This window comes from Trichoderma reesei, assembly GCF_000167675.1.
Source record: "Trichoderma reesei QM6a unplaced genomic scaffold TRIREscaffold_10, whole genome shotgun sequence".
Classification (NCBI taxonomy): domain Eukaryota; kingdom Fungi; phylum Ascomycota; class Sordariomycetes; order Hypocreales; family Hypocreaceae; genus Trichoderma; species Trichoderma reesei.
In genome coordinates this window covers 493,620-513,525 of record NW_006711157.1, presented here as the reverse complement: position 1 = coordinate 513,525, position 19,906 = coordinate 493,620, and the positions used below count along the sequence as shown (strand labels likewise).

The following is a 19,906-nucleotide window of genomic DNA, read 5'->3' as shown; positions in this document are numbered from 1 at the left end:
GAGCTGCAGGAGAAAAGCCTTGGCTGGCCATTCACGACATGCTCAACCGCGGCTTTCCAAAGAGGCTGAGTTGTGGAGGGATTGTATCTTTTGCAGCTGGAACCAACACCATAATACTACCCAGCAGTGTCAATCTGGCTGATTGGGACGAAACAGTCGTGGTGACATTGATGGAGCTGGAGAGGAATCAAGATGCGGGTTTGATCCCTGCCGCCCCTCGTTCGCCTAAAAACGCCAACCTACCTACCCACCTATGCATTTGCTGGGTTTAGTGGGTGCTTCTAGTGGGCTTGCGCTGTATCTCGTCACTGCAGAAAAGCGCCATACCTTATCCATCAGGCTCACAAGCCTTGAAGCTTATCCCGTTGACGTATTTAAGGTACATGGCCATACATACCTAAATTCTTCGCAGGCAACCGTTTCACTCGCCCGTCTATCCATCTACAACCCATGCGGTGATACAACCGTTGCACAAACACAACTGCGACAACAGAAACCTGCTCGACCCTCAAACCCCAGACAGTTACCTATCGATCCGACCACGACCATCTTGCCCCGAGCTTTCCCCCCGCTGCAATCGGCATTGAGACCATGGAGGTGCAGCCCGAGAAAGACAAGGAGAGCGAGGGCACTGCTCACATCGACATTGTCGATGACCGGCCATCACCTCGCATCGATGGCGAGCCGAGCCCGTCGCTGAGAGACAGCAAGGGATGGGATGGCAAGCTGCGCATCCCCAAGTCCGCGCTCATGAGCAATCCCGAGGCCTTGTCGGATCCCGAGTACTCTGATGACAGCAATGTGCTGCAGGGCGAGGAGATTCGGGCAGACGAGAGTAAGATGATGATGACGATGGCGAGAGGATGGCTTTGATGCTTTGGGAAGGAGCAAAACAGAGCTGACGTACGGGTTTCATGACAGATCTGCTCGATAGCGAAGATTCCGAAGCCGAAGAAATCATGTGCTCCCACTCGCGCATCTCGTCACTGCCTGCTCTGCGGCTGGAGCGCTTCAAGAACGTGGCTCGCATCTGCCTCCGACAGAACCTCATCCAAGACATCGAAAGCCTCGACAGCCTCGCCGACACGCTGGAAGAGCTCGATCTATACGATAACCTGATTTCACACATCCGGGGCCTGGACAACCTGACGAAGCTCACCAGCCTCGACCTCAGCTTCAACAAGATCAAACACATCAAGCACATTAACCATCTGAAGAATCTGAAGGAGATATTCTTGGTCGCTAATAAGATCAGCAAGATCGAGGGACTGGAGGGCCTTGACAAGCTCAAGTCACTGGAGCTCGGCTCCAACCGCATCCGAGAGATTCAGAACCTCGACAGCCTGAAGAACCTGGAGGAGCTGTGGCTGGCAAAGAACAAGATTACGGAGCTGACAGGGCTCGGTGGGCTGCCCAAGTTGCGCCTCCTGAGTATTCAATCCAACCGTATCCGGGACTTGTCGCCCCTCAAGGAGGTTCCTCAACTGGAGGAGCTCTATATTGCTCACAATGCTCTCGAGTCATTGGAGGGCATCGAGAACAACACCAATCTCAAGATTCTCGAGATTTCCAACAATCAGATCAGCAGCCTCAAGGGCGTCGGCCCCCTCAAGGATCTCGAGGAACTGTGGGCTAGTTACAACCAGCTCGGTGACTTTGCCGAGGTGGAGAGGGAGCTCAAGGACAAGGAAGACTTGACAACGGTGTATTTCGAGGGGAACCCTCTTCAACTTCGCGGCCCTGCTCTGTACAGGAACAAGGTCCGGTTGGCGCTGCCACAGGTCAAGCAGATTGATGCTAGTAAGTTATTCTACCCCAGTATCACGCAGGCGGATATGTTTCTAAACTTGCTTTAGCATTCGTGAGAGTCTAGAGAAATGGCGTGAAAGGCACTGCGACGTTTTAATTTTGGGGTATTGAGGACGACACGGCCTGTCTGTGAGGGAATATTACGGCGTCAATTGAGTTGCATCTGATGCGCATTGTTCACTTTGAACAATGTAAGCGCTTGCGTTGATTTATCGTTCGATTATTTGGAATTATCTCGCGGAAGAAGCGCGTGAAAGAGGAAGGAAAAGTTGTGCCAATCTTGGTAGTCCACAACGTTTGGTGTTTGTATTCTATAGCAGACAGATTGACCGCACAACTATAGTAGTTCTTTGGAAGAAGATCAATGAAAGTCGTGAACCTCACGGCACCAGCGAGAGAAAGACTGAAAGACACAGGGATATTTGGTCATTATTTTTATTCTATTTTAGATCTTTCTTTGTTTCTCAAACATGTCCCTGTTTAGCCAAACAGGTAGAGCTTGTTGGCGGAGAAGTACTGTGTAACGCAAGGCTGTCAGCAGAAGGCTACAAAGGAATGCAACAAAGAAAACGACGAGTGAAGAAAATTTTGAACAAAAGGGGCAATGACTCACGTTTGTAGGCTTGTTGAACCGAATGTTCAAGTCCATGTCGGCAATCTTGGCCAGATCCTCGCTGTCCAGATCAAAGGAGGTGTTGTCCAGGTTCTGCGCCATGACCTCGGGGCGAGACGTCTTGGGGATGACGGCGATGCCTCGCTGGGTGGCCCATCGCAGAAGGACCTGGGCAGGCGTGCGGCGGTGCTTGTCGGCGAGGGCCTTGATGACGGGGCTGTCCATGAGGGGCGCGACGCTCTTCGCGCGAGGCATGTCGAGCTCCATGAAGCCCGTGGGGCCAAAGGACGAGTAGGCGGTGACGACGATGCCCTCGGTCTGGGCGAGGCTGACGAGGTCGGGCTGCTGGAGGTACGGGTGGTGCTCGATCTGGAGGGTGGCGGGCTTGATGCGGGCGTAGATGAGGGCGTCGTAGACGGACTGGGCCTGGTAGTTTGAGACGCCGATGCTGCGGGCGAGGCCCTTGTCGACGAGGCGCTCCATGGCGCCCCAGGTCTGCTGCAGCGTCGTCGTCTTGCTCCAGCGCACCTCGCTTTTGCCGTCGTAGAACCAGCCGGGCGGGTAGCGCACGCTGGGGTCGACGTACTCGAGGGCGGCGGGGAAGTGGACGAGGAAGAGGTCGAAGTAGTCAATCTGCCAGTCGGCCAGCTGGCGGCGCGTGATGGGCTCGACCTTGTCCTCGTCGTGGAACGTCTGCCACAGCTTGGACACGATGAAGAGGTCCTCGCGCTTCACGAGGCCGTCCTTGATGGCGCGGGCGACGCCCTCGCCGCACTCCTTTTCGTTGCCATAGTCTGGTGTGTGGTGGTTGAGAAGCCCCCCAAGCTGTTAGCGATGTGACTTTGGTGTTGCGGATCTTGTTGTTGTTGTTGATAGTACTGTGTGCTGTGTTTTGTGTTTTGTATGTGGTGTTGGAGTTGACACACCCCTCCTCCAAACAAGGGGGGTGAAGGGGGGTGAGGAGAGCGGGGGAGGGGCAGAATACAGACGCCCCTGTGAGAAGAAAGCTCGATGAGATGAGATGAGATGAGGGGCAGACACTGAGAGACTCTGAGAGAGAGAGAGACAAGTGGAACACAATACGTGTTGCTTCCTCTCCCGTCTCTTCTATTCCGTTCACACATAATCCTAAGAGTCACTCAAAACTCACCACAGGCACCGTCAAACAGGCGGTATCCGGCCTTGATGGCGTTGTACACGGTGTCCGCGCACACGGCATTGTCGACCTTCCAGAGGCCAAAGCCCACCTGGGGCATGTCATATCCGCTGTTGAGCTTGAGCGTGGGAGACGCCATCGTGCCTGTTTTCTGTGTCGACGAGAAGCAGCGGAGCGAAGAAGAAGAAGCCTTCGTGAGGAGAAGCCGAGGAGGACGAGGAGCGTGAGATGGGACGGACTGGAGGGAGCGGAGGAGGAGGAGGAAGGGAGAGGATGAGGAGCAAGAGGAAGGCGTTGGCCTCTTATTTATGCACAGCGCTCGAACTCCACACGAGAGGAGGCTCCCTCGAGGCCTCATGGCTAGTATGTACTTTCTTGTTCGGCAGCCTTGCCCGTTTGCTACCTATGATGGGCACCTCCTGTAGGGGCTTCCCGTAATATCTCTTCCGTTCCGACTAAGCGGAGTCTCTCTGATTGTGGTTACGGAGTGGGAGACTCGGGGGCTAGCCTGCCAAGTAAGGGAACAGGCTTGAGGGTCAGCTGGGGGGACCTGTGGATGGATGGATGGATGGATGGATGGATGGATGGCTTGGACGGGCGAGTCTAGATAATATCATCAAGGTTCCCAGCCATTGAAAGCCAGCATAGCGGACAACGCAGCACAATCAGGACAAGGCTCCCAAGCCATAATGATCCGTCGGACCCAGGACAAGGACCAGCCTTGATTTTCCTTTTTGCCGCCGATATGCAGGAGGGCGGGTAGCCAGAACTAGCAGATCTAACCGGCCCGTATAGATGAGCTATGGCTTGGGTCGCTCGAAGGCTTCTCGTGTGTAATACTGTACATACGGTAGTAGTAGTATGTATGTAGTCCGTTCCTTTTTCACATGAGGTGGGGAAACATGTCATGTTCCTACAGTAGAGTGAGTTTGCACAGGACTGCCTAGTACCAGCTTGTTGCTGTCAGGGAAGGGGGTCAATTTCTTCGCATCTGCCCTCCTATTAGTGCGTTTAAACGTGACGGCGGTTCTATGCACAAGTGAGGGCCTGATGACGATGGTGATGACGATGTGGCAGGCCAGACCTCACGCATGGCACATGAAGTCACGGCAACTTGTCTAGGTAGATATCACGCTGATGTTTTTTCTCTCTTGGTTTTTGTCTTACTGTACGGTGATGGCTTCATCCACGTATTACTATACTATACTTGATTCCAACAAAAGGCCTCATCCGTTTCTGGATATTAAACGGAAATGATAGAGGGGGCCAAAAGAGGGACATGATCTGACCATGATTATATGGCTTCTCTCGGGCAAAACGGTTGGACCATCAGACTCACCGTGAGAAGCAGGCCGGGCTTTTGATTTTTTTCTCGAAAAAAGAGAAACCGTCTTCGATAGTCCCCTCCCGGGTGATGAGGCTTCGGAGGGGAATTCTCGACATTTAGCCTAAATTGCCGTCAAGTTGGAGAAAAGACTCCGCAAGGGGGGACCCAGGATGCGGCTAATTGTCCGGTTGGTTGCCGCTCTTTTTGTGGTTCTCGGTTCCTCTTATCGAACATGTACCGACGCTTTGCGATGACAACTAATAAGACATGGAGAGACTATCCGAGTTTGCTTCGTTGGGATATTTGTATGGAGTAGTACCTACTTTGTACGAAACTAGATGGTTCGACGTGAGGTGTTTGTTTGCTGTGATGACTTGACTCGGACATGGACAAGGAATCCGGGCGATAAGGGTGAATGATGACATTTGATTGCTGTTGGTTCGGGGTGGTTGTTGATACGGCGGGTAATACTGTAGCTGCAAATCCTCGCTGTTCAACGCCCGTTTCCTTTTAGTATCATTACTCCTTCTTCCCTGGAACCCTCGTTTCCAACATCCTGCTTATGTTGAAGACACTTCCCCCATCAAGGACCAGGTTGGTGGAGACGCCGGAGATCTAGTTGCAGTGGCTTGTTTCCAATGTTCCTTCAACTTTTGAGGGGCTGTTCAATGGCGGGGTTTCGTTGTTCTTTTCTTTGAGCCGTGACATGATGCTTCGGGACAACGAGAGGACGGACAATGATGAGAAGCTCCTTGTTTGAGGGACTCAATGCAACAACACTAAAAGATTCATCATCGTCTCCGAATTGGGAGAAATTCTATTCTGGGGAGTGGAAATATGATGTTCAGGTTTCAAGAAAGCGTTCAAGATGAACAACACCACATGTTCTGTGTTGAGCCTCCCTTTGAGACTATCGTCGCGGCTTCATTCTCTTCAAGCTCATCCAGCTCACATAAATATCATAGTCACCGACGTTAGACAGTTTGAAAAAAGAAGAAATAAGAGAAATGAAATCACCGATTGCATCAACTATCTCCCCCTCCCACCACCGCCATCATGCCGCGCCCCTTGGCCAACCTCGTCGTGCACCGCAAGACGGTCGAGCAAACCCCGGCCACCGAGTTCCGCAACCTCTTCACCATCCAGGCCGCCCTCGTCCGCGGCGACAAGCACGTCACGCTGCACAACGCCAGCAGGGCCACGGAGCTGGACGTGCAGCGCCTCCGCGTGCCCTACCATCCCAAGAACAGGCCCCACGACCAGCCGTACGAGTGTCTCTTTGGCTTCCCTCCGCGCTCGAGCTCCTCCAATGGCGGCGACACGACGCAGCCGAAGCGCGTCGACGAGTACATTGAGATGCTCAACTGGGACGGCTTCCGGCTCGAATGGGTCAAGGTCCTGGGCGAGGGCGGCTTCGGCATGGCCACGCTGTGGAACGCCATCTTCGAGGACGGCAGCAGCGTCAAGGCCGTCATCAAGATCCCCGTCCGGTCGAGCGCAAACTTTGACGGCGAGCTGCAGTGGCATCTGCGGTACGCGGGCGCCTCGCACGTCACGCAGGCTCTGGACTTGCAGGCCATGGCCGACAATGTCCGGCGCAAGATGAACAGGGGATACATGATCAACCGAGGAGCGAGGTTCAACCCTTCCGACTTGGAGGTTCTCGTTCTGGAGTATGCTGATCGCGGGAGCATGTTTGACTTGCTCAACAGGGCGTCGCACTTTAACATTGTCTTTTCGATGAAGGCGCTCTGGGAGATTTGGGAGTGCCGTGAGTTGTGATATCACCAGTCAAGTACCGCTTTGTTTGTTTCTGAAGCATTTGAGCTGACTTGTGTCTTTTCTTTTTTTTTTTTTTGCAGTGGTAAAGGGAGCCGTGTCTGTGGCATTGCAGCCAGATGCGATTCGGCGATGGGGCCACGATGGCCTCGACAAGGTTCTCGAGTCGTTGGATGACCCCGACAACATGGATGAGCTTCGCAGGATCTGTACTCTGATCGATAGCCACGACGTTCATTTTGATATCGAAGAGCAGAACGGTGTGTACTCACGAGCACTCACTTGCAACTGAGGGAGTGATTGGGTCGCGTTGGCTAACTTGTGTCTGATAGTTCTCATTGCCGAGGATGAGCAGCATGGCCATCATCCCATCTTCAAGGTAAGTACGCAGCGTCCTGGCTCCATGGTTATAGGATACTGATTCATCTCCATATATAGCTCCACGACTTTGGCGAGTTCAGCCACAAGATGAGGGAAAACTGGGCGTTTTGGCCAGAGTCGGAGTACTGGAGACTCAGACGAGTTCCAAAGGTCAACCGCATCCCCCCTGTAAGTTATCTACCTACTACACGACCCTCTGCTTGCGAATGACTGCTCATACAGCAACCCCCCAGGAAACGATTGCCAGAGAATGGGACACCTTTGATACCGCCAATCCGGGGCCTTACCAAAGATTCATCGGCGACACGTTTGGCCCCGACAAGAATGTAAGCGCCGGCCGATACGGCACTTGGACAAACCTCTTTCTGATCGGCCAGATTGTGAGTCAAACCCCCCCCTTTTCTCTCTCTCTCTTTTCCTCCCTGTACTTCTTTCAGCTAACAAGACTTCATTTCGTCCGTCTAGATGGAAGCAGTCATCACCAAGCTCTGGGTAAGCCACCCCATGGTCACCATGCGATTCAGACCCTACGACGGGAGAAGCGACGGCCAAACGTACGGCTGGCGCATATGCAGACAGGACTACGCATGGATCGAAGAAGATCTCCGCTCCCTGATCCTCCAGTGCCAGTACGAGAAACCGGGAGATCGCCCGCCGCTCTCTTACCTCCTCCAGAAGATTGCCGAGCGCAAGCAGCGAGGCTTTCCCGAGGAGCCCGATTGGCAGACGCGCCAGTTCTGGGATCTGTTCTGGGCGATGCAGAGGCCCAGCCAGTACCCCGAGGACGACAACATGCAGAATGTGACCGAGTATGAGAATGATGGGTTTGTCACGGCTGTTCAGGCGCTTCAGCAAGATGCTCCTCCTCCTCCTCCTCCTCCCCCTGCGCCCCCTCCTCCTCAGAACTTCACGACGAACCCCTATAGCGCGAACAATTACGAAGAGACTGGCAATCCTCTCATCGCGCATGTGGCCGCTCTGCGCCTCAAGAGCCGGCGATCGCCACTCATGTCTACTTCTGAGGCAGGCCCCAGTGTACGACCTCCTGCACAGCACCACCCCTATCCTCCTAGTGGAGGCGACCCCTCCGCATCTGTTCCAGACATGAGGCTGTCGGATCTTGCTTCGACCGCTCCTTTGCTAGGACGACCTGCTGCCCAAGGTCCTTCAACAAGCGAGGAGTTTCCGATTCGGCCCGGGGCGGCGAGGGCGCAGCTGAGGATGCCCTTTGCCGAAGGCTCTTCCGGTCAGGATCAGGAGCAGCAGCACCCTGCGCGCCCATCTGCTCCCATGTTCGGACGGCCTGCTGCCGAGGATTGTTCAGGCGAGGAGTTCCCCATCAGGCCGGGCGCGACGGTGGCGCAGTTGGTACGGCCGCCGCCTGTTGCTGCTGATACTTCTCCGATTCCAGACTTCTTCATGAGACCGACTGCGGAAGGGTTGCCGCTGAGACGACCGCCCGCTGACTTGGGTCCTTCAGGAGAAGACTTTCCCATCCGGCCGGGCGCGGTGGTGGTGCAGCTGGGGCGAGCACCTGATGCTCAAGGTTCTTCGGGTGAAGAGTTTCCCATCCGGCCAGGGGCGACAATCGCACAGGCGAGGCCACCCACCGCTGAGGGCCCTTCAAGCGAGGTCGATGGGTCTTCTTCCAGTGAAGAGTTTCCCATAAGGGCGACGGCGGTGCAACTGGGACCACCACTTGTTGACGAGAGCTCTTCGAGTGAGGAGTCTCCAATGCGATCAACGGCGACGGAAGCTCAGGCAGCACCGTCTGCTGGTGAAGGTCCTTTGGGAGAGGAGTTGCCCATCCGGCAAACAACGGCAACGGCGGCGCAAGTGAGGCCCCCTGCTGACGACGGGTCTTTGGACAAGGAGTCTTCGATGGGGCCCGAGGCGGCGACTGCGACGACGACGACGGTGCAGCTAGGACAACCTCTTGTTATTCAACGCTCTTCCAGTGAAGAGTTTCCCATCTGGGCGACGGGGGACCTGCTGCAAGAAGGGCCATCTGTCGTCAAAGGCTCATCATCAAGTTCCGAATTCCCCATGAGGCCCGGTGCCACAGTGGCAGCGACAAACAAGAAGCGCAGCGCAGAGGAAGAAGAAGAAGCCGCCGAAGAGGCAGAGAGCACAACCAGCAGCAGTCCGCGGAAGAAGCAGCGCCGAGTCCGCTTCGACGCTGCATCGGCGTCTTCGACTGTGACCATGGGGATGCAGCCCGTGCATCTCGCGGAGACGGCAACGGACGAGAGCCCCGGGACCTTGTGGCCTGTTGTTGCCAACACGCCCACGCCTAACCCGACAATTGCAGTGACTGAAGCTGAGGGCACGTATGGCGATCATATGAGGAGCCTGCACAATCAGTATGATCCTGGCTCTACCGTTTCGCTGGTTGTGCCGGAGACGGATAGCAGAGGCCGGGTCAAGAAGGACAGCAAGCGCAGGAAGTTGGCCAAGTTCTTTCGCCTGGATCGGCTGCGGAACAAGTTCAGGAGGACGCCTTCGCCTCGGGCGGCGGGTGCTGTTCAAGTGGAGAGCACTCCGGAGCTTGGGCGGACGAGTAGAGTGATGGATGTGGATGATGAAGGGGAGCAGCAGCATGGGGAGGCCATGATGGATGAGGACGATGGAGATGCCGTCATGGGTGACGCGAGTGCCTCCAGGGACAGGGGGGGTGTAGCCAGGGATGAGAGAGTCTGGTGGGGAGACGAGCCTAGGGGGGGAGGGAACGCAGGGAATACAGCTACTGGTGAGAGGATTTGGTGGTAAGTATCGAGGTAAGTCTGATATATCGAGATGTGGAGTTGATATAGAGGGTATACTGAAAGGATAGACTATAGTGAACGGGCATGTTCCATGGGGCTTTGTTTGAGTTAAATACACATCATCGTCCTAAATAATTATAGACTCCTTTGTTCAGACTTGATACTTCATTTCCAACTTCTGTCGTGTGTACACACTGACAAGTCACCATCCGAGCCTCGGCATCCGCAACCATACCTTGTTCCCCTGAGAATCTGCGCACTCGAGCACCTTCAACACTCTTCATCCTTGCCAACCTCTACCAGACCCGTCCAAGGCCCATACTCAATGGTCCGCGTCTGCGTCAAAATATAAGGCTGCCATATCCTGCAATTCGTCCAAAGACTGGCCCAGTACGTTGTTGCCGTGTGAGTGCCTTCAAGAGCGTTATTCTTCGTTGCAGTTGGCAATTCGGTAGCAGTGTTTCGGCTTGACGAAAAGACAGAACTCTTTCTTTCTCTCCGCCGTCAAGGACCGTCATTGCAACGTTTGTAAAAGTAGCAATGGGATCATTGCAAAAGAATTCCCAATGGCCAGTCTCGTCTCGCATCATCGTCCAGAGAGAAGCACAACACAAAGCCAAGCCGCCTTTAGCAAAGAGACAACAACAACCTACCCGGGTCGGATGTGCATGTTGAGGATGAAGCTCAAAGCATCGGGTCGAATGCAAATGCTTCCGTAGGCGCGTCTGAGAAGAACCTACTTCAGCTCCCGCCGTCGTAGCCTTTCGTCTCTGACCTAAGAGCAATACGCCGTCAGCTTCCCTTTATACAAAGCGCCCACTATTCAGTAATATCTATGCCCTCCCAGACATGAACCACAAGCATCCATCATGCTAAGGGAACATATGTACGCAGAACTCACTTTGTCAGCCCAAGCGCAAGCCCAACGGCGAGCCCTACAAGAACCACCAAAACAACCGCCACAACCAGCACAATCTGGCATCTCCTCTGCAGATTACCCCCCGTCTTCCAACGCCCCTTTTCAGAACACGCGCGCAGTACCGGCGTCATCTGTCCCATGACGGTCTCTTCATCTTCATCATCGCCCTCGTCCTTGCACTCGTTCACCATCAACACCCCTGGAGGAAGATCCAGAAATCCAACGATATATGGGTTACTAGGCTGCTTCTCAGTGACATGCCCCAAGTTCCGTCTAGAGTTCCCCGGCGAGGACCGAAGCAGTGCCGGAGGCGGTAAGGATGTTGTCGTCCATGAGGGCTGCAGATGGATGGTGTTGCTGTTCTCGTCGATGACGGGCAATTGTCCTACTGAGGCGAGCGACGCCTTCGACCAGGCTCGGGTATGGAACTTTGGTAGGTGTGACATGGTTCTTTCAAATGTCAAATAGACAAGTAGTTCATTACTGTATTGCAATGCTCCTTGTGCGCAATATAAACAAGAGGAAGCAGTGAACAGCAATGAGGAGTAGAACAAGCGGCACGGGAAGCAATCGAAAGAACAATCGCCAGCCCAATGGATAAATATGCACCAAGCAGGACAGACGACGAACACCCCTGACCTTTGTTTTGAGTTTGGGATCCTGAAATATACCACTTTCCCATGGAATGAATGGTGGCAATCATGGCTCTATCTGGTTCGCTGCCAAGGCTGAGACACTCGCCGGTGAGACAAATATAGAACCGCGAACCGTCCAATATATATACTATCTGCCTTATATAGTAGTATATATTTCCCGTCCCTTGCCATCTTCATTCCCCATCTTTGCTTGACCTATTCTTCTCTCTTCCCAGTATTCAATATCCAATTAAAAAAAAAATCAGGGGCCCATACGTAAATCGATCAGCCACCAGCTCCATCTGAATGCAGGGCAGACGAACCTCAACCTCCACCAACGCATACCTACACATACTCGTAGCTTTATATAGAGACTAATGCTGTTACTATTGGCCCGTAGAGTCATCTTGCTAGAACCCAATAGCAGAAAGGACCAGAAATAGAACAGACGAGATAAAAGGAACCTCAGCTTCTCCACGCTCGCTGGTCAAGTCCGATCCGTCCAAAAGGGCGATTAGACGGACGAGTCTGGAGAGAAGCTTGTCCGTGTCTCACAACAGCGTCGCACTGCAAGTCATCGCATCAAGAGCTGAAAATGTGCGCCCGATACCTCATTCATACCGCTTCAAACATCAAGACATGCTTCCATGCTTCCAAACAGACAGAAATGTAGTATATAAACATCTCGAGACATCAAAAGGTATACCAATGCTCAAGAAACATCATCACATCAATCATTCATGCAAATAAAGCCCCTGATACACACATACCCTCACAAACAGCCCCCCTCTCCCTTCCATCCCCCTTGCATCAAATGAAACAAACAACGCTAGTAGTAGTAATAGAACATCCCAACTCCCATCTCCTTCTACTCTACCTACGCCTCAGCCGTCTCCTCAACCTCATCCTCTTGGACCCCATCAACATCAACGCCACTGCTGCTCGTGTACGAAAAAGACGGCGCCTCCAGCATCTCGCCCTTGTCCGTCCACACCGCCGCCAGCTCCCTCTCAATCTCGTCCCGCCTCCTCTTCAGCTCGTCCACCTGCGACAGCCGCTCGCGCAGCTCCTGCACCTCCTTCTCCACCTGCATCTTCTCGCGCTCCGTCCCGATGCGCTCAAACTCCCAGCCGTCGCCCTGCTCACCGACGCCCAGCTGCAGGTTAAAGGTGTGGTACTTTTTGAGCGATGCTCGTGTCGAAATGGTGATGAGTGCTATGGATGACATCGTTAGACCCAAGCTTTCTTCATCTTCCAATCGGGTTTTTTGCAACTTGTAAGGGGGGGAAAAAACTCACTGATGCCCCTCTCCTTGCACGTTTCGTACAACAACCCCTCGACATCACTCGACACGGCACTCGTGCCCTCGTCAATAATCGCATACTGCGGCTCATGGTACAAAAGACGCGCAAACTGCATCCTCTGCTTCTCGCCTCCGCTGAGCACGTCCTTCCACTCCTTTCGCGTGTCCCAGCCTCCCTCGCGATCGGGCAAGTACCCAAGACGGGCCGCCTCGAGGATCTTCTGCAGATCGTGCTCGGACTTGCGCTTCTCCCGCATATCCACGTGGCCGTCGGGGTAGATGACCTGGTCACGAAGAGTGCCGGGGCTCAGGTACGGCCGCTGGGGCAGGAACATGATGCCGTCTTGGCCCAAGCTCTTGGGTCGACTAACCAAACCTCGATAGACGGGCCAAAGGCCAGCCAGAATCCTCGAAATGGCACTCTTTCCAACGCCATTAGGACCCGAAATCTTCGGACAACTTGTTAGCTAAAACGTAGAGATGGAAGGGATATAGTGAACTTGGTACATACCAAAAGATGCTCGCCCCTCCGGACAATCATGTCCAGGGATTCTATCAGCTCCTCTCCACCCTGGGGCCAGAGACCAGGGGCAACGACGGGCACTTGCTCAAAACGAACACCATCAAACCCCTTCTGAATCGTTCCCTGAACGTCAGACAAGGAGTAGAGCTCGCTCTGCCCGCTTCGGAGGTAGTAAGCGTTGGCATGAACCCGGTGAAGAGTCGAGATGAGCGTGTACACGCGACTGGTGTAGCCAGCCAACTCGGCCAGGTCCTTGATAGAGTACATCATGCGTCCGCCCGCATCGGCCAGCGAAAGCATCAACCGCTTGTTGGTGATGAAGCTCTTCATGCGATTGCGCTCCCTGCTGCCCTTCTCGCTGCCCTCGTTCATCTCAGCCGCACCGCCAATGCCGCCCCAGGCCGGTAGGAAGACAGGCAGGGAGGCAAGCAGATAGCCGTAGGCACTCCAGCTGTACTTGAGAATAAAGTCCTCCAGGATGTTGTAACGAATCTTGAGCATGTAGATGCCCTCCATCCAGCTCTTGAGCGACTTGTACTCCTTGTTGAGAAACGTCTTCTCCATCTCTGCACCGCCGTAAAAGGCCACTTCTTCCGCGTTGGCAATCAGGCGGGCGTGGAGACTGCGAAAGTCTCCTTCTTTCCGGCCCTCAACCGCTTTCAGCTTGCCAAATGGTGGGGACAGCTTCCGCAGGATACTCGCCGTCAGGAAGTAGTTGCTCATCAGCCCAACCCAGGCGATGGGGCCCAGGGACCGGTAGAGCTGGAAGCTAAAGACGCAAATGTCGACAAATGGCTTTCCCAGGGAGGAATAGAGGTTGGCCGCCGAGGCGCAAAACAGCGTCAAATCTTGGGTGATGAACTGATCAGCTCCTTGGCCCACGCCTCCGTCTAGATTAGACAGTTTGTAGTAATTCAGATTGTCGTTCAAGTATATGTCGTGAATGTACCGGGTCAGTCGTGTTCGGAAAGCAATCGATACCTTGGACTCGAGAAACTTGATCATGGCGTTCGTATAAGAGGCAAAGGTGCCAAGTCCACACCACTAAAGAAGTAGCCATTAGGGGAAAGGTCTCCTTGCTGCCAACAGCGAGGACGCAAAACATACCTTGACTATACCCCAGAGGAAGGCCTTTCCATGGCCAGCCACGAGATCACGAACAAGCTCACCATCAAGACGAGCCACCACCAGAGACAAATATGTCCGCAACATCAGGAAAACGCTGTGGCTAATGAGCAAGCCAGCCTCCTTACTTGACCATCGCGGAATCATGATGCTCATCAGACTAAGGAACTGGTGCAGAAACGCCAGGTTCAGGCCCGGCTTCGTCTGGGCGGACGGAACAGTGCCATCACCAAGCCCAGACACCCTCGGCGGATTCAGAAACAGCCGCCTATGCGCCTCAAAGGTCAGCGGCTTCGTCGTGTTGATGACCACCTTGGACGTGCCATCCTTGTAGGGCACATAGATTGTCCGCGAGCCGTCCTTGTTGTGCAGCCACGAATTGGTGCGCACAAGCTTGCGCCCCTGCTCGCGCTCGTGCCGCCTCTTCTTCCACCACCTCCTGCCTCCCTCGGCGCCCAGGATAATGGACATGGCGAGCGATAGGGTGGCGAGGATGCGGGTTGTTCGCGACGTGGAGCGCAGCCGCTTGCCCAGGATGGTGGTCCATTTCTCCAGGAACTCGGCCAGCGCATCCTCGGCTGCCGTCCTGCGCAGGTTTGACTGCGCTGCCATTTTTTGTTCCTGTCCTATTCTCTTTGTATGAGCTGGTGCGGACGCTGGACGTGCTTCTCGGACACTCCAGGCGTCGCAAGTCCCCGTCTAGGCCGAGTCGAGGGTCATGAAGCCGAGCGCCTGCGCGTGTAGTGTATTGGATCGTGCGGTTGTCGCAGAGCAGAGAGTCAGAGGAGCAGTGTGTCAGAAACCGTCGTGTGTTCAGCCGAGTAACTGCAGAGAACCGGCCATCAGCAGGCGCGGCAAACCGTCGATGATGTCGTGTATCGTTGCGAAATGATATGGAAGAGGAATCCGTCGTGTGGTTGCGTGGGCGTGGAATCGGACATGTGAAGGTGAAGCCGCGCCCAGCTGTCCCGAGGCCCAGAAATCCAGCAGGTCCCGAAATGGAGCAATGACGGAACCGCCCCGAAGCAGCAGCCACACGTGACTCCACACTGTGGGGGAAGAAGCCCGAAGAGTCTGGGGAAGATCCCGCGATTTCTGTCAGTGGCTGCATGTGATTAAGGGGGGCAAAAAGCTGCTGTTCTTCGAGATGGGAGCTACATCACGATGCTCGAGAGGTAACAAGTGCCATCATACTCAAGACTTTAGCAAGGGAAAGCAACCATGTTGGACACTAATCAAGTACTCTATCGTGTCCTCTTTTAAGCACTCTATCGTGCCATTAGGTGTATGGCGCGTCAGTCCTTTCGCACGTAACGAATGTAGTCCATCTCAACTCCTCAACCACTCCACTACAACATCAAAACAACAACAAGATCCCACTGCCACATGATTCTATGGAAAGCACAGGCAACCATCCTTGGCTTCAAACTGCACCTCATCCAGGCTCTGGGGACTAAGCACCCGCTCCTTCGTCTTGAGCAACTGGATGGCGTCCCCATGACTGCGGATATCGTGAGGGCCCTCGATCAGATGCTTCTCCAAACCAAGCATCCGCCACCCATGGCTCTTGTGGGCCACCATTTCCCAAGCATCAACAGCTTCTGAGTCGATAAAGAGATCCCAGGTGCCAATCCACTCCAGGGTGGCGCCGCCCTTCTTGCCGCTATACCGAAAGACGGCCGCGTGCCCCGGGCCCCCGTTCCAGATCTCCACGGTCTCGAGCTTCGGCATGGCAAGCGCTACTTGGGCCGCTAGCTTGAGCATGTCGTTGATCTCGTAGGAGCTTCGCGTAGACTCCAGGTGCTGCGACGTCAGCGTCAGGGACCGCAAGTTTGGCCAGGTCCACTCTGGCTTGGACGATCGGAAGAAATCACTCGCATCGACGAGGAATGAAGCCCCGAGAGTCTCAAGCCTGAGACTTCGTTGCGCCAAGGCGGCACTGACATATAGATTGGGCGCTCGAGCCGGTACACCATCTGCCAGGCTCAAGTTCGTCCTCTCCTCATCATGATCCTCGAAGAACGTGAGATGCTTCAGGCCTTTGGGCAGCGAGCCCTTCAAGAACTTGACATAACCTAGTGGGCCACGGTTAGCACGTGAAAGCCATCTAACATCACGAGCCTAGATGATCACATACCTGCATCGGCACGGTCCTGCGACGTGTCCAGGAACTGCTGCCATGGCTCAAAGACCAACTCCTCCAGGTCGGGAAACCGGGACAGTAGTTGATGCATCGTGAAAGAAGTGGGCTGTCGGCGTGTGTGTCTCTGCATGATGAATCGGTTCACCATGTTGAGTCGAGGGAGCTGCTGGTGGAACTGGATGTGAACATAACCACCAAAGATCCTATCGGCAGCGCCCTCACGCCTGAGGCCACTCGTCGAGGGCAGTCCCCGGTCCAGCTCCCTCGCATGAATGCCTTTGGCAACGTATCTGGAGTCACTAGGCGAATGGAAGCTTATCTCCAGCGTGATACGATGATCAGGCTTGGCCCATTTCTCCCAAGCCTTGAGCCCATGGAAGAGCTTCCCGATGGCCAATTCGATGATTTCGCTGTTTGCCTCAATGTCTTCCATCCTTTCGGGTCTGATAATCGCTGGCCTGAAGATACCGAGCTCACCGCCCGCCCAGGGCACGTACTCGTTGAGCTCGATGCGAAGGCAGACGTGGGTGACGTAGGGCCTGCACCGCTTGGGGAGCATCGCAACGCCATCCAGATCATCTTGACGGAGGACCAGGCGCTGGAAATTCAACTTCTCAAAGGTCGCCTGCCAGGTCTTGCAGACAAGCGCGTAGTTGGTCAAGCTGGCACGCCTGCTGCCGCTGTACGGGTCTCGTGCGAGGGCCTCCAGCACCAGGAGCCTCAACTCCTCTGGAAGACGCTGCCAGTCAAACATGTTGGCGTGAACTGAAGTGACGGTCTTTGTTTTGAAAATCTTGGTTGTCAAGAAATATGTCTGTGTTGAATCAGAATTTGCTTGCGTCGTGGTGATGGTTACATGGTATTGCGTGTGCGGCCTGAGGCGGGATATATAGCTGGAGACTGTTTCAGACGGGTGTGGGCAAGGCTTCAGCCCATCATCCTGTTTTCTGGCCGTTCAGATAACACCAGCGGCGGTTGTTTATCTTTTGTGATGCTGAGGTTCCAGCGTTCGCGTGATTGTTGTTCAGGCTGAAGTTGAGCGTTGGCATTCGAGGCTGTTCATCCAGCTTTTGTGCGCTCAAAAGGCATTTTAGAGGCGCTCCAGATAGCGTTTAGGCGGCCCCGCAGTTCGATTGAATCTTCAACCAGATCCGGTCTGAGCTGGAGGGTTGCATGATGCTAGTACTAGTAGAACTAGACGAGGGGTACGTACCTCGTGTGCAGAAACGCCAGAACAATTCCTTTATGAGCCACAACAAGGCAATGCCAGTTCTGTCTTTGTGGCTTTGAACAGGTACATGGCGCGTTCAAAGCCTCACCTTGCGCTGCTCAGGTCCATTGTATGTGTGAATCTTGGTGTTCCTGAACACCAGCTCCTGACTGGTTCACCATCTTATTTGACAGGGTACGAACCCCCGTGGCTGAGATTGCCAAATCGATGATTTCATCCCACTCCGAGGCAGACCCGCTAGGACCTCAGATTGATTGCGAGATCCCGTGTTATGAACAAAATATGGCAACTCGTAAGAACACAGAAAGGAGGAAGCGGTTCCTCATCTTTTGAAGAAAATGATGAAGGGATGACCTCTCGTGCAACCAACGATAGATACCTAGTACCTACCAGGTATCACGCGCTCATTGATCTATCTTCTTTGACTGCCCATCTCATCCCATCTCAACCACACGTTCAACCTACCCTGCATCTTTGCTTGTCCGAGTCCAGGCCCGGGCGCCTAAAATTAGCACAAAGCTTGGCCAGGAGGCTCAGGCACCTAATCTGCGAGAGCCATCGATAGCCAAATTTCCATGGCCTGGCAGCAAGCTCCATCGTGCTCCTCAACTGGAGACCGCCGCGACCAGGCAGATGTGACGGACGTGATCCATAGGGCACTAGCTGGGTTCTCTGGTTCCGTTAGCAACTGCCAGGGGGGCATCCAGGGCGGAGCACAAAGCAGCTGGAGCTTTTTGGCCGTAGGAGAGCGCAGGACCAAAAGGGCCATTCGCTCCTCCGTGCAACGGCAAATCTGCAGCCGCACACTGCAGCTGATAGATGGATGGATGCCCTTGTACGAGATAGTACCTTACCTAGGTAGGTACACACACCTGGAGGTACGTCGTCCTCGTGCTCCGGTTCTCGTACGAGCCCGGCAACCTCTGCGTCCGGGGACACAGGTCAGGTCAGGTAAGGTAAGGTATGTTCAGGGCGGGCCAGACATTCTGCGCGAACAGCTGGCCACATGCACGGCCGCAGCGTGTCCATGTATGTACCTGTACGAGTATGTTCGTACCTACCTAGGCATGTACAAAAGGGCGGGAGCTTGGGGAGCTGCTGGCCCGCCATGTGCGACGAGGTGCCGGACATGCCAATCAAACCGACCCCATCCGATGCCGTACATTGTCTTCGTACATGCTCGTACATGGCATGGCATGGCATGGCATGGCCCAGCCAGTCACCTCAGCCAGTCTCCATACGAGCACAGCAGAAAAGGGACCCATAGCAGTCTCCATGGGCACAGAGGCGTCTCCATCCAGGTCCAGCTCTTCTCCGTTTTATTATGCGTGGCTGCTCCGTAATCAGAGGCCCGCGTCCTTGTCCGGGGGACCAGGAGTGATGCTTCCTGGCATGCCTGCATGCCGCCAATCCCAAGCGAAACACGCTCATTCACCGAGGGCCTCGACGCCGATTTCCCTCCAACGACGACTCGCTCGGCGGGTGTGCTCGTGCCGCGACTGGGCAGAATTGTGAACAGGTCGACGCCTGGGCGCCAACACGGCCAATCACGACGCCCGGGTCAGGGCTGTTGACTCGGCACGCAGGGCGAGAGGGGGGGTGGGATGGCGCCCGGGATTCTGGGGGAGGACGGAACTGGGAGGACTCGCCTGGTCCCTTTTCCTTGGTGATTTCCCTTTGTTTCCTCTTTTTCAGCCGTTTTCCTTTGTCTGCTCGTGATTTGTCTGGCGGCGGCGGCCAGTAATACTCCTGTACTCGTACTTGGGTAGCAGCTCGGAAGCCCAGGAAGCAGAGATCTCGACCCACCGCCCAACCGCGCCAGGCCACGGAACGGATTTCTCGCGCAGAATGATGGATGCCCTCAACTGCTCTGATTTGCTCTGCGGTGCCCATGATACAGCCAAGCTGCGTCCCAAGCTGTTGCGACGTCTTGGAGCTTCAGCTGCTGCGTATCAGTATTCGGTACCGCGTCATGGGCGGCAGACTGCACTGCGTGCCTCGTACCTGGTCGACGGCGCCCGGCTGCTCCAGCTGCAAGGTATGAATGCTGCATTCATTGGTAGTTTGAGGCCTGCATCGTATGGCGGGCCTGTAGACACCTGCCCGGGTGCGATAGTAGTATGTATGAGCCTGGAGGGACAAAGCAGCCAGGCGAACAGACAATCCAGCCTGCCCTGTCGCAGCGTGTGAGCGGGCC

General features: G+C 54.7%; 5 protein-coding genes across 5 annotated transcripts; 2 read left to right on the top strand and 3 right to left on the bottom strand.

Annotated features, from left to right (window-relative positions):
* Nucleotides 1-591: 591 nt before the first annotated feature.
* Nucleotides 592-1,856, top strand: TRIREDRAFT_62706 (uncharacterized protein; the record flags this gene model as incomplete). Its single annotated transcript, XM_006965746.1, has 2 exons — nucleotides 592-835; nucleotides 922-1,856. The coding sequence occupies 2 exons, from the start codon at nucleotides 592-594 to the stop codon at nucleotides 1,854-1,856; spliced, it is 1,179 nt and encodes a 392-aa protein (XP_006965808.1).
* Nucleotides 1,857-2,272: 416 nt separating this feature from the next.
* Nucleotides 2,273-3,834, bottom strand: xyl1 (D-xylose reductase). Its single transcript, XM_006965589.1, has 3 exons — nucleotides 3,573-3,834; nucleotides 2,423-3,216; nucleotides 2,273-2,325 (listed from the first exon to the last, which is right to left on the bottom strand). The coding sequence occupies exons 1-3, from the start codon at nucleotides 3,715-3,717 to the stop codon at nucleotides 2,290-2,292; spliced, it is 975 nt and encodes a 324-aa protein (XP_006965651.1). The 5' UTR covers nucleotides 3,718-3,834; the 3' UTR covers nucleotides 2,273-2,289.
* A 2,127-nt stretch (nucleotides 3,835-5,961) lies between these two features.
* TRIREDRAFT_107775 (uncharacterized protein) lies at nucleotides 5,962-9,834 on the top strand (the record flags this gene model as incomplete). The annotated part of the gene is made up of 6 exons (XM_006965745.1): nucleotides 5,962-6,676; nucleotides 6,768-6,944; nucleotides 7,017-7,063; nucleotides 7,123-7,233; nucleotides 7,299-7,445; nucleotides 7,531-9,834. 6 exons carry the CDS (start codon nucleotides 5,962-5,964, stop codon nucleotides 9,832-9,834), a joined length of 3,501 nt encoding a protein of 1,166 aa, XP_006965807.1.
* Nucleotides 9,835-12,111: 2,277 nt separating this feature from the next.
* Nucleotides 12,112-14,947, bottom strand: TRIREDRAFT_48516 (uncharacterized protein; the record flags this gene model as incomplete). The annotated part of the gene is made up of 4 exons (XM_006965588.1): nucleotides 12,112-12,599; nucleotides 12,683-13,136; nucleotides 13,199-14,254; nucleotides 14,318-14,947. 4 exons carry the CDS (start codon nucleotides 14,945-14,947, stop codon nucleotides 12,262-12,264), a joined length of 2,478 nt encoding a protein of 825 aa, XP_006965650.1. The 3' UTR covers nucleotides 12,112-12,261.
* A 780-nt stretch (nucleotides 14,948-15,727) lies between these two features.
* On the bottom strand, nucleotides 15,728-17,232 carry TRIREDRAFT_107773 (uncharacterized protein; the record flags this gene model as incomplete). The annotated part of the gene is made up of 2 exons (XM_006965587.1): nucleotides 15,728-16,410; nucleotides 16,473-17,232. 2 exons carry the CDS (start codon nucleotides 17,230-17,232, stop codon nucleotides 15,728-15,730), a joined length of 1,443 nt encoding a protein of 480 aa, XP_006965649.1.
* Nucleotides 17,233-19,906: the final 2,674 nt, after the last annotated feature.